This window comes from Falco punctatus (genome assembly GCF_963210335.1).
Source record: "Falco punctatus genome assembly, chromosome: 2".
Lineage (NCBI taxonomy): Eukaryota > Metazoa > Chordata > Aves > Falconiformes > Falconidae > Falco > Falco punctatus.
In genome coordinates, this window is record NC_137581.1 from 106,118,178 (window position 1) to 106,131,864 (window position 13,687).

The 13,687-nt window shown below is 40.8% G+C and overlaps 1 protein-coding gene and 1 long non-coding RNA gene across 8 annotated transcripts in view; one reads left to right on the top strand and one right to left on the bottom strand.

Moving 5' to 3' along the window:
* CHODL (chondrolectin) overlaps positions 1-6,686 on the bottom strand; it is a 32,026-nt gene extending 25,340 nt beyond the window's left edge. For all 7 annotated transcript variants that reach the window (XR_013925872.1, XR_013925873.1, XM_080374465.1 and 4 more), the window contains exon 1: positions 6,480-6,686. Coding sequence is in view for 5 of the 7 variants with exons in the window: in XM_080374465.1 (XP_080230591.1) it covers positions 6,480-6,570 (91 nt within the window). In the remaining 2 variants the exon portion in view is untranslated. The remainder of the gene's footprint in view (positions 1-6,479) is intronic.
* Positions 6,687-6,836: 150 nt separating this feature from the next.
* LOC308058550 overlaps positions 6,837-13,687 on the top strand; it is a 91,574-nt gene continuing 84,723 nt past the window's right edge. The window contains exon 1 of the long non-coding RNA XR_013925876.1: positions 6,837-11,297. This is a non-coding gene — a long non-coding RNA (uncharacterized lncRNA). The remainder of the gene's footprint in view (positions 11,298-13,687) is intronic.

The following is a 13,687-nucleotide window of genomic DNA, read 5'->3' on the forward strand; positions in this document are numbered from 1 at the left end:
TCCCTTCTCCTGCATCAAAAGGAACAGAGACTGCTGTCAGACCTGTATTTTTCCCCTGTCTCTTTTTGAGAGGTCTAGTAACATTGTCACGGTGAGCAATGCAAGCTCCTTGGCATCACCAAGCATGAGGACAATGCACTTGGAAACTCAGTGCTGGTATCCATAGACATGATAAGCTTGCGTTTCAGCATGGTACAGTCTGCATCTTCTCAACTGGCAAGAAAAAAAGTCACCAAAAACATAGGGTACGGAACACAAGCATTTTATTTTGCAAGTTATACTTAGGATCTCAGGGTCCCTAACAATGAATTATGTTTGTTAAAAAATACATAACTACCCAAAGTCTAACACTCTTCATGGGCATAAATAACCCTGTAGACACAAGCAGGTAGGCCAATGGTAACACCCAAGTATCAGTGGAATCTATTTGAGCCTATTCAAAGTAAGAGGAACTAAGATGTGTTAGAAAGATGTACACATCCTCAAGTCTGCTTCAGGATATGCACTATTTAACCAGAACTTTAAAAACCCACCTACTGCTGAAGCTGTTAGCAGTGTTTTTGCTTGACTCTTTTCATTTTTTCTAACTAGTCTTGTATACACACCAACATATAATTTTTTAATACATCACAGCCTAAAGACACACAAAAAGTGTTCCATCATTTCAGCTGTTTAACAAAAAAAAGGATAACTAGTGACAAACACTGACATGACTGGCAAATTAAGTCCCTTCATCAATAGTTTTTGGTGTAGCTGTGAAGACCAGAACAGATTTCCCAGATGCTTTTAAGACAGACATAATATGGCAGCTAGTAAGTTGTTAGCATGTTGTCAAGTAGACTTGACAAAAACTGTAGACTCTGAATGGCTCAAGTATAATGTGTGCCAGCCTAGGGGAGCAGGGAATATTCCTATTCTCCTGTCCCAAACCAGCAGACATTTTCACACATACCTAATTTTATTTACATCAATATAGTCCCTCAACAGGATCCCACAGGCATAAATTCAAGTACTTCTGATAGTTTCTGCTAATTGCTTATTTCTTATTTTATTCTCTAGAAGGAAACAGTTCATAAGTCTTTAGTCACTCAAGATACACTCTTCATCAATCATTATCCAGAGAAAGCTCAGTCCATTCTCTTATTCTTTTTCAGCAAAATTTGACTGCCTTTTTCCAAGTGCATTTTCATGGATTTGTTACCAAGATACCTGTATTTGCCACAAATGTATGTAAAATTTAATACATGTGGATGTGAAATTATATTAGTTTATTCTATTATAGTCTATATATATAACTATATATAGACTATAAATATATACTATATATTTATATTCTATATATATAACTATATATAGACTATAAATATATAAGAATATAAACTATATTCTATTAGTTTAGTCCATTATATACGGACTTAATTTCCTCGGGTAGAACACTTCACATGCATCTCAGTACAAAAGTACAATAGGGTGACCATCTTTCTGCAGTAGTTCCACAATTAAAAGAGAAAGCAACAGCAAATTTGTTGCTTTTTTTTTTTGCTTTGCTCATTCACCTTCTACTTTAAAAAAGTGCAAAAAGCCAAACCACATGGGATCTTACAATTGGTGACAGTTCACCTAAAGCAAAATTAAAAAGGACCTTTGAGGGGAGAAGAAATAAGTTAGAATATTATAAGGATAATTTACCCTAAGAGAAAAATAAAGTCATATGAAAGTAAAGCATGATTGGTTAATTCACATCACATGTATACAACCATATATAGGAAGAAACTGTTGAGATACAGTGTGGGCTTCATCCCACCAAACTTTAGTTATTCACAGTCCACATCTGAGCTGACTCACTGGCCTCACTGTGTAGACAACTGCAAGAAAGAGGCATTTTTAGAGTGATTAGCTACATACTGCAGCTACATTTAGATTTAGTTAGGGACCCAGTATTTTCTAAGATTGCTTGGAACTGAAGGTCCTGCTGTCTGTCAGTGGTGGAATGGGGACTGCTTAAGCAAGAGACTCCAATTTCCAACTAGCAAGTGACAAGTATGAGTATGGGCTTACAGTGTAGAAATTACGATCAAGTCATTGCTTCATCTTATTTATCTCACATTAGTACTATATATTTTCTGATCCATGAAAGATTTGCAAAGAGAAAATATTTATGAGAATAAGTTTCAAGAAAGTGCTGAACAGAGTGCTTTATGAACCATAGCATGTTTTCCTGCAAAAATCTCATAATCGGGTTTGATCTGCATAGGATCAGACCTGAACTAACAGCAAAGTCAAGTCAAGGTACAGAACATGACTTCAACAAGGCAAGGGACATTTCTGCACCTAGCTGCTGCGCTGGGACTGTACACCAGCCTTGTCTCACTGGGAGCAAGAAGAGGCCGTAGCAGACAAGCAGGCTATCCACACTGTCCCGCACTATGGTAGCTCCCTCCGTGGTAGGTATCTTTTCTTGAGCCCATTAGCCAAGTATGGCACTGGGACTTGGCAATCATGAGTTTGAGAATTGCAATGCCTTCCTCTATGTTGAAACAAGATATTAAGAAGGGGAAGTTATATTCCTAGGTAAGTAGCATGCTCACCTGAGACAAAACACTAGAAGTTTAAGTACTTTGATATTTCTACACTGCTATAGGACTTATCCACCATCACACACCTCAGGTTATCAAAACTGTTCTCATCCATACACCAGTCACAGCAGTTGACCTCATACAATGTATCTTCCCACAGGGTATTAGGGAATTTCTTGGTTAGGAGCAAGGCCTGTTTAGTAGAAACATGTATTATATCCAAGAGCCATCACCTCATTTCACTTTAAGAACCTCGATCATTGATTTGTCCCCAAGAAGGCACTTCTCAGAATAGGTGCATAAGGAAAGGAATTAAAGAATTCTAGGAGTTAAGTGCCAAACTTCCCTCAGTTCTCAAAGTGTCAGCTTTAGTGATTACTGAGACCTACAGCTGAATAATAGTAAAAAATAATCTCATACCATGTGGGGAAGTGTGTCTGTTAAAAGCTTTTCTAGTATGGAACTGGATGCTGGGCATTCCCAACAAAATGTTACATTCAATACACAACTGTTGCATATGTATCCCATAGATGAGAGCGCCAGGTGTTTTTCAAATTATAAATTCTCAAGTTCTGAGCTACAAGTTTAGTATAATTAGCAGTCCATGACATAAAAAAAACAACCCACAAACAAAAAAGACCAAAACCAAAAAACACAAACCACCACAACACACTAGAAGGTTTCATCTACAGAAAATACTTGAAAGTCTAACAGAAAAAATTCAGGCGTAACAAGCAGGCCAAGCCAATTGAACTAAATTAAACTGTGCCTTTTAAAAAAGGGTTTGTTATCTATTCAGTTCACTACTAGTGAAGATACTTCTTTAATTATCTTACTTTATAATACTTTATGACCAGCTTAAACCCGGTCATAATCTGTGCGAATGAACGTATCCACACCTTTAAATGCATTTGAAGCAAATAGGCAAATAAGTTTAGGGGAAACTCTTGTCGTTTCATGACCCATCAAATATTTGTGGTTTTTTCCATTAAGTGTTTTATATGTCCAAATACTGTTACACTCAATTAGATCCATATTTCTTTAAAATACCATATTAGTATTTAATTTGCTATTGATGCATAGCAACAAAGAGCAAAATTTAAGAAGCCATAGAAATACAAAAAGACAGCAAACAGCAGTCATTAAACTGTAACATCTATGATTAATACATAGGCTGTTAAATGATTAGTAATAAGATTAGCTTGCATTTTTCCTGCCCAATAGATACTTAAAGTAATTGCATCTTTGCAAACTGCATTATCATCACCTCCTGTTCTTCATGATGTCATGGGACAGCAAGGCAGAGTCAGCAGTTTCTCCTGAGCCTACTTTGATTTTTTTTCTTTAAGAATCAATTCTCTGGCAACACTAGATATTCTAATATGAAGGTTGTGAGCACTGTTCACAAAACAAACATCTGTTTAACTACACTAAAAATTACAAAGCATTTGTATTACTGCTCTTCAAGAATTCCTAAATTAAAGATTATGAAGAAATAACACCCAAATGTGAATTGTTTGATGCCAATAATCACTTTAATTATATCCTGGGTAAGTTAAGTAACTTGGAATAAGAAACAGAAAACCTTTACCTAAGGAAAAGGCATTTTGAAAAGGCTGATCCTTCTCTGCCTTCGTGACACTATGGTCAAAATGGTTGCAGTTTTGCAATTATTTCTAGGTCTGCTGCAAACTTACTGCAGTAAATGGGAACCATTCTACAAGGTCCAACCAACACTCAAATCACTTTCAGGAACAGTTTCTATTCAAGTGATAGGAATATGCATTTAACTTTTTTGGAATGAGAGCAGTGAGATTTCCATGTATTCCATATTATCATGATTGAAGCATAAATCAGCAATTTTTCAGAAACAGGTCTGTTTAAGATGCAGACTTATGATTTTAAATGTAAGCCTGTAAGTCTAAACTGTTGACTCTTACATAAGGTATACAGATAAGCTAGAAGGAAGTCAGGTGGACAGCACACACTGCCCCCATAATTCAATAGTACTATTTCTTGTTTGAAAAAAAATGACAACTACCAGTAGTACTAGACCTATCCATGTGCATGTGGCAGGATAGGGGTGTGGTCCCTGAGGAAAAATGAAAAGTTCTCCTGCCAGTATATCAGAATATTCTGGCATAAGCATACTAAATAAATTTGGCTGTTACTGTCTAGAGAATCTTTACCTAATGAATACAATTTCAGCTGATACACCTGATAGTACAGAAATGGTTCCTTCTGTAACTCACTTCCAGATCTCTCCCGTACTCGATTAGCCACGCATTAGCTGCATAATACAGTGACATGACACACATGCTTTGAAGTCCTTTGGGGAAATACGGTCTAGAGCCTATATTCTTTGAAAACCCCAAAGTCTTACATGCATCCAGGAACAGTTTGACTAAGCAGCATACACATATTACACATTGTTTTAAAAGCTGGACCTCTATTCATTTTGCTGCATCTCACTTAAATGCAGAAGCTTCAGCTGTAAGATTGAGGGACAGGGTTTTCTTAGCCCCACGTGGACTCCTGACTGAGGCTACTAATGTAAAATGCATCTCATGGATGAGTGATCTTCACTAGTCCTGAAAATAAGTGTTACATAGTATTTATACAAATCGATAGACTAAGAGCTTTGCTGTATCATATATGACTCTATAATTCATATTACAACAGAGGCAGATGAATTATTTTGAGGTGCACTTCAGGCAGGCAAGCTTTTTCAAAACGTTGGAAGTACTGCTACTTAGAGATCGTTTCCTAGAAGGTGCAGTTTTACCAGAAGCCAAACAGCACATCACAGTTCTGCACGTAAACTTGCTTCAGATATCACAAGAACAGTCGCTTATTGCACTCCATCAGCAATTAAGAGAGGTATCTGAATTCAGCAACCAAATATTTGCTACCAAAAAAACCTACAAAAAAGTTTTCTTGACGTGCCACCATGACAGCCTCTGAAACAATCGTTCACAAGTAATTCATGGTGTTCCCAGATCAGTTTGGAGAGAGGTAGGTACACAGAGATTTACACACAAGTGCAGTCAAGTGTGTAAATCTTCATTTCAAGAAAGACTTATGAATGTGCTTGCACACACAACATGCCTCCAAGAGGGGGTTAGCTTTAACTTGGAGGATTTGACTCAAAATACAATTAAAAATAGCCTTTCCATTAAGTTTAGCTGCTTCTGAGCATATGCCTCTGTGTGATGGAAATACAGTGATCCTACAGCCCTTAAATTAAATCCAAGCTCGTGTTTAGATACAGATTCCTGAAGTATTGTCTTCCTCTCAATTTTGAGAGTTGTAGACATGCTTACATATACCAGGACTACACCGTATGCTCTCAGAAGTTTGCTTTTTCCTCCTAACACTATTACAAAGAAGAAACATTCCTGCATAGATGCAAACCAGCCTCAACGTACAGCTGTTCCTCAGCAAGGCAGCACAGCAGGTACACGCTTTGTCTTTCTGAACAATGAAAACGGAGCCACGTTACGCAGGCGATCAATCAGCTCTACAGATCGGCCAGTGCAAGACGCCACCACACCGGCAGGAACCGACGAGACCGCTGCAGCGGCCGGACAGCCAGCCCAGCCCAGCCCAGCCCTCTGCCCCTGAAGACCCGCGGCTACAGCGGCTCCCCGCGCTGCCGGGCCCGGTCCCTCACCGGCCGCCGCACGCTACCGAGAGCGGCGGGGCCGCCGGAGCCCTGGGGACCGCCGCGGCGGGGGCGCGCCCCCCAGCCGGTGCCACAGCCCGTCCGCAGCACGCGGGTCACTTCACGGGCGGGTCCGGTGCCACTGCGCCCCCTCCGCGGTCCCGGCTCCCGTACGCGCGGAATTCCCACAGCGCCCGCCGCGCCGCACCGCACCGAGGCGCTCCGGCCACCGCACTCACCGCTGAGGACGCGGCCGGCCAGCCCCCCGGGCCCGCACAGTACGGCGACGGCCAGCACCGCTGCCAGCCCCAGCCCGCCTCCGGACCCCATAGCGGCCGCCCCGCTGCCGGGTCCCCTCCGAGAAACGCTCAGGGCAGGCCGATGCCCGCCGGTGGGGAAGGGGCGCCCGCCTTGCTCCGCGCCGCCGCCCGCCACCGCCGCCCCTCCGCCCCGCGGCCCTGCCTATATCTGCTCCCCTCGCCGAGGGCCGGCCCAGCCGGGCGGCCGGGACCGCCCCCGCACCGCCCCCCGGCAGGCGCCGACGGCGGCCAGCCCGAGCCCCGACCCCGCCGTGGGGGCGCCCGGCGGCGCGGGGACGGCGGCGACGCTGAGGGTCCCGCCCGGGGACAGCCCGCTTTCGGGTGGGCAGGGGGCCGGGGGCCGGCGAGCCCGCACCGAGCCCTTCGCCGGCCGCCGCGGAGCTGGGCAGGGAGCGGCAACGGTACCCGGTGCCCGGCGGCCACCCCCCGGCCACCCCCGCTCCGCGCCCGCGGCTCTCGGGGTGCGGCTGACGTCCGGCCCCCGCCGCCGGGCCGGCCGGGCTTAGGGACTGGCCTGCCGGCTGGCGAACGGGATCAAGAGCCAGGTCCGTGTGGATTTCCTATCTGTTAAAAGCTTTATAGACTTTCCCGCTCTGCGTTTTCCCTAGCAAGAACACAAATGTACTATGGCCAACTTATAAAATGTATTTCTATCCATCCATACAGGTATGTACATACTGGATAGTCCTTTTCTCACTGCCCGAGAAGATACTGCAGTCAAATTCACCTTACTGTCACTCTGAAAATACCCTGGGGTAATTCTTTGGACCTCTTCAAAGGACCACTTTAAAGACTTTGTTCTTCCGTGTTAGGTTTTTTTCTACAAATAGGGTTTGTAGAGTTCCTTTGTTACTTTGTGTATTTGTGAATGCTTTGCTTTTAAAAGGCATAGATCATTACAGATAGGTTTAAAAGACACCTTGTGTGCAAATTACTTGATGGTTTGCAAGTCAACTTCATCTTTTTCAGAACTCAGCTATAGACCATATATGTACAGCATATTGGTAAGTCATTTTCCATTTGGGTGTTTATAGCCAGGTTTTGAAGTCAATACATCTCAGATTAATCAGTTTTTTTAAACACTTCATGGATTTCCTACAGCTTTAAAGCTACCTGAGATCAGTTTCTTACTAAATAAAACCTTGGAAGTTTATAAGTAGCAATGGAAAGTTATTTCAAGCACTGCTGTGTTTTGCTACCAACTTTTTTGATTTAATGGCAGAATTATTTGTCTGATTGATACAGATTTTTTTACATGTAGGTTTTAGTCTTCCAAGCCAATAAATATTTTTTTCTACATCTATAGGTAAGTTGAGCTGTGATCTAAAACTGGATGTACTGAACAATGCATTCTGAAATGGAGAAGTTATCTTAAATTTCCATGGCATCTGAAATTCAGCATTTTCTTCATGTAAAACTGATGGTATGCAGAAAAAGCATGACCAAAACCTGTCATGAATACAATAAGAATTTTAAAATATCTGGTAATCAAAGCCTTTCGGCTCTATATCTTTTTAAACTACTCCTGTGTTGCAAATATGAGGGCGTTCAAGTTTGTCTGAATTATCTTGGTTCTCAAGTGAAGTTCAGCCAAAGGAGGTGGGGAAAATTAGAAAGATGTTACAAGTTTTCCTGAGTGCAAAGTCTCCTGCTGTCTCAGAAATGACATATGGATAGCAATGGATGAAACCCTCCAAACTGATGGGAATCTTATGTTGAATACCGGCCATAGATACTGAAAAGGTCTTCTTTCTTTTTCTTACGTCTCTGCAAAACTTTGTTAGCTTGCCAACTCCTAAAGCCATGTTGAAATTAAATAGTCGTAGATTTGCATAGCTAAAGAAACTCTCCAAGCATCCACAATACCATCACTTTTCTAGTGGAATTAATAATATGCAGAGAAAAAAACCAAATTCTGTCTTTGGTAAATTATGCAGCAATTTTTTGACATGCTTTATGCTTGTTTCTTAGCCAAAATTTTATATACAGTGATTTTTCCTGGCATTCCACTGTTTTCTGCACATCTCATCACACAAGTCTCTTGAGAGGAAGGGGTGGGGGTGGTGGGGTAGGTGTGAGAATAAATGCAGTTGTGTTGAGACCTTTTGAGTCTTTTTGTTGAGTATGATTTTTCATAATTATCTGCAGAAGTTTTTCATCTTACTTGCAGCCACTTGCTGCTTGCTTTCCTGCAGAAACAAAACACAGAGCCTGGTGACATGGCATCAAAGGAGCTTTCCTTACCAGTGCTACTTTGCACCAGCTAAGAAGCTACCTATCAATCTCTGCTTCTCCCCATCCCTTTCATAGTTGAAGTTGTTTGGGTTTTTTTTCAGGAAATGGTGATTTCACTTTCACTTAAAAATAATTGCTTCCCAGACCTGGCAACTGGATAATTTGCAAAAGTTCATCTGGGCCTTCTAAACAGTGGAAATAGGACTCACTGATTCACTCTGTTGCTGCTGTGGTTTCATCTACAATGTATGAACATAAGACACGGTGGCATTGTGAAGCAACAGAGCAACCTAGAATCTTAAAAAATTACAGTATTTGTATTGCAACTCAAAAACCTAGCAATGCATATTTCAAGGTTCTGGTACCTAGAATAGGAATAACTTCTAGTGCATTAAAAGTTTATAATCGTTATTGCAAAATCCTAGTATCTTGTATGTCCATGAAATAACTCTTTGAAAGGCAGACTATCTTTTCTCTGGTATCATTATTTTGCCATATTGCAAGGTTTTATTTCCTAATCTGGAGAATATGAAATCAGAAAGCAAATAGTTTAGCTGAACATAAAGCTTTCAAAATATTTCAAAGTATTTCAAATCAGGGCTAGGTACTTTCCCAAGGTAACTTTTAGTCTAAGTCAAATTATTTGCCAAATGACAGAAGAAAATGAATAAACTTGAATGGTTTTGTTTTGTAAGGTAGCTAAATCATTGGATACCTTCATGGTATTTAGCCTATGGATTTGTGAATAAATATGTCATTAAATGCTGATGTGTTTCTCCTTACTGCTTTTTGAACACTTCATAGACCAGATTTGACCGATCCTAAAAGATTGTTACTCTTTAGTATCACTAATCCATTTTAAAACTAGCCTAGAAGGGGGGAAAGTGGAAATTAAGTTGGAATAGTTGTCCTCTGGGGCGCCTTAAGACTTCCTCTATTTTACCATTCACCAAAGTGATAGTGCCCTGTACTTTGATTTCATGAAGTGCTGTTTAAAATCTGAGTTATAGCTGTTAGCTCAGTTCATTTCTCAGCAATGATTATTTTCATTTTTAGTTTAGTTTTCCCACTCATATCTAAAATTCTTCTGTCATTTGCCCATGAGCCTAGATGATGCAGTCTGAAGCTGCCCTGGTATACAACTGAAAGTAGGAGAAGAAAAGAATTTTGTACATTTACCATGTGCAATGGCTTGCACATGGATAATTTATTAAGTAACTTTGCTAGAGCTCTATCAATTTCATCTCTCATTGGCTTCCAAAAACGGTTTAAGCTACTTAGCTTCTCCTGCCAATTTCCTCGGGACTATAATAGCATTATATTTTTAATGTTGGTTTGTTGTGTTTTTTTATTCTGTAGTTATGGAAAAGAATTCAGTACAGATGCTAAAAACATTTGAGAAGATGTAAGATGTACTAGAGGAGGGAAGGGATTAGAGAAATTTTAAGATTCTTTCACGCCCCTTTAGCAGCATCTGAGGTACCATCCACCCCTAAAGATAATGTGAGTCCAAAGAAGATGAGCAGAAAGAGGGGAGAAGAAAGGAAATGTGCCATCATTTGTTATTCAAGCATCTAAAAATGTTAGTGGTCTGCATAGCTGGGACCAGTGAGGTGCACTGACTTGAACTGTGATACCCCGGTTAGAATGGCACTGTTCCCACCTTCATCGGTACAGCTCTGAAGCCAGCTAATTCAGTGCTAACTCAGGTATTTCTGCATAGTGCTGCATTGCACAGTGCAAAATGCCATTGTGGCTGTACGTGCAATGCAGTATGACTGACAGTTACACCAAGTTCTGCCAAGGAGGACCAAGTAATTTAATTTCCTTCTATTATAATCCATTTAGATGTAACATATAGCAGAAGTAGCTTTTAAAAAAAATGAACAAACCATTTTAGATAAACAGGGTTTCTTAAAGGCCACAGGATATTTATTATATATTAGCACAGAAATTTTAAATTCACAGATTTTTAAAGCATTCTTAGACTGTGATATCTGGTATCTACTAAAACAACATGATTTTCCCTCCCCTTAAAATCCCATTAAAGCTAGTTCCTAAGCAAAATCTTCATGTCTACAAACTGAATTTATTAATATTTCTTGGGTTTGGATCACATTAATTGGTAGAATGAAACTCTGTATATGTTAATTCAGCCTGATTCTCCAACCAGATGTAAAATACCAACACTTAAGTGAGCAGCAGTTCTGTCAGTAAGTCGTGTTTTCAATTGCCAAGATGAACTTTTTGAAAACTTTAAAGCTTTATTAGGAAAACATATTCAAGGCAAAGAGGTAACTGAAAACAAATATTATTAGAAAATTCATCTTTCTGAGTAAAAATAGTGGTTCACTGGAGTTCACAGCTGAGTCAAATTCCTAGCCACTTCTTTCTCTGTCCTCTCAGGGGAAGCAGCAAGTGCACAGCAACATCCTCTGAAGACGCATGCCCAGCTTCGAAGTCCATGTGACCTCTACTGGAGGAGATAAGCTATATCTTTGGGTGAGCACAAGCATCTGTATACCTTTACTTGATTTGTCTGAATGAGAACTTTAATCCTGGTTATTGGCGTTCATCAAATACCATGTAGCAAATTTGTGACAGTAGAAATATTAATATTTTTCTTTCACTGTGATACCCTGTTTTCCCTGTGTACCAGAGATGATGACAGGACTTCATTTGGATGTTAGGGTCTGTATCTATTACAGACACCAGCAGCCTTTCTGTAAGCCTTGCTACTGTACCCTGCATGAAAGATGCACTGCACATTTCCTTTTTGCTATGACCTTTGTGATTGTCCAATCTTATTTTGTGCTCATATATTTTATCAAAATCTTTGCAGTCTGGAATTTTCTGTAGACTTTCTGGACAGCAGGTTTGTTCTGGAATGTCATGAAATTCACTCATTAAGTTTTCAGACCTTGTTTTTCTGCTTACTATTAAGTACTATTGTGACAACTGAGTTGGACAGGTATGCTAGAGGGTTGATCCAGTGCTTTTGTGAATCAGTAACAATGTGGGAGTGAGTACAGATCTTATCTTGTACTTCAGTCAAGTTGTTATTTACCCCTAAAAATTTTATCTGTTTCTTAAAGCATGACTACTAGGCTGATGCACCCATTCTTTCCTTCTCAGCTGCTTTCTAGCATTTAAAAAAAAAAAAAAAAACCAAAAACAAAAAACACGATTCAAAGAAGGCGTGGTAACCAATAGACTGATGACTATAAGGTCTGCTCAGCAGTAGCAGTTGTCTGACAGTCTCAGGATCCTTCCTTTCTCTGTGGAACCTGAGCTGTGGGTTGTGTTTTGCTGTTTCTTCTTACCGTTAGAGGTATTTGTGCCTATCAACAGAAGAGGTTCGTCTAGGCTGTCAGAGACAAAGTGAGAATAGTATATTATTTTTGAGGACATAGTGATGTTCCCTTTTCAGCACTTTATTGAAATGCATTTCTCAGTTTTTCGCCACTCTACCAATGCTTATTCTTTACCAATCCTCTGCTCCTTACCCTGTTTTCCTAATTTGATAATCCTGTGAGTGTTACAGCGATTATCCTGCAATGTTAACATGTCTTGGCCCTCTTCCTTCAGCACTAGGTTTCCCCTAACTCTGCTGCAGCTCATTCTTCCTCCTCCTGCTAAGTCTGAATCATCTTCTGTAAACCCTGTAATACTGTGAAAGCAACTTTGTAGTGCTGCTTAGTCCTGATCTCCTGCTAACTGCAATGATATGGCCACATGCAGAACCTTCTTATTCCCTGCCACACCTGCCTTTTTCATCTCGATTCACCAGTAAGCCCATTTGCCTTTTCAGGTTTAGCTGTCTTCTAATGCTGAGACATGGCATCTACATGTCAGCTGAAGAGGTGATAGTACTAGGCAGCTGTGAAAGGTTGGGGTGTCTTCTCCTTCTCCTTCTCTGGGAAGGACTTAATGTTTCTTAAGCAGAACAAGGAGTCCTGCCTGTCGGTGTTTTCTTTCGTCAATGTCTCAACTTTTCAATGCACTAAGCTGTAATGCAAATCGATGTTTGAAAAGAAGAAAAAAAATCCCCAAATCCACCTTTGTTTTACAACCTTTTTCTGTTTCCTAATGTGTTCTGATCAAATCATGCAATTTGTTAGCAAGAACTCTCACCAAGCTTACATCTTTGTGTTACAAAGTTTGTAGAGCATCTGCTTCTCTCTCTTCCAAGCAGAGGAAAGAGGCAATGTTGATGCTGGCAACATTACTCGAAGTCTACATAGTACAAATAGCTGTTTGAGTCTTTTCCTCCTGGCCTGGATAGGTCGGCTTGCATCCTATAGCCAGCCTACCTAATGACTAAGGACTTCCCATCCAGTGGCTTGGATCTTTAATTCCTCTGTAAGAGAAGGAATCATCTTAATTCTCAGGCTTCAATACGAGGATTAACAGCTAGGTGCTCCTGCCTTTGCTACCTTTGTCTTCTCCTTCATTCCCACACAAAAACATGTTTCCTGCATGAAACCTTCACAGTCCTTCACAGCTCAGGCTTTGTTCTAGCCAGAAATCCTGCAAATCAAAGGCTCCCAAAAGCTGCCCCTTGCTGGAAGCAGCAGGGGTGGTAAGTGGTGGTGTTCCTCTAAAATTTCAAATTTCTGGCCTCCTGTCTTCTTGGTTCAGCTGCTGGCAACTGAATCCCAGGGCAGCTGGATCTCAGCCCCTCTGCCTGAGCAGCCACTGTTCCAGACTTGTGTACATTTGCACTTTTTGTGTATGGATACAGTTTAAAAGTAAAAGCTTTCTGTAACAAAGATGGGTTGCTTTTATAAGTATAAATTTGGGAAGAGGAATGGTGGGGTGGGGAACGTGTTCATCTGGTAGCTAGCTGTAAATAAGGCAAAATCTGCAAAAGCATGGACTTGTTACATCAA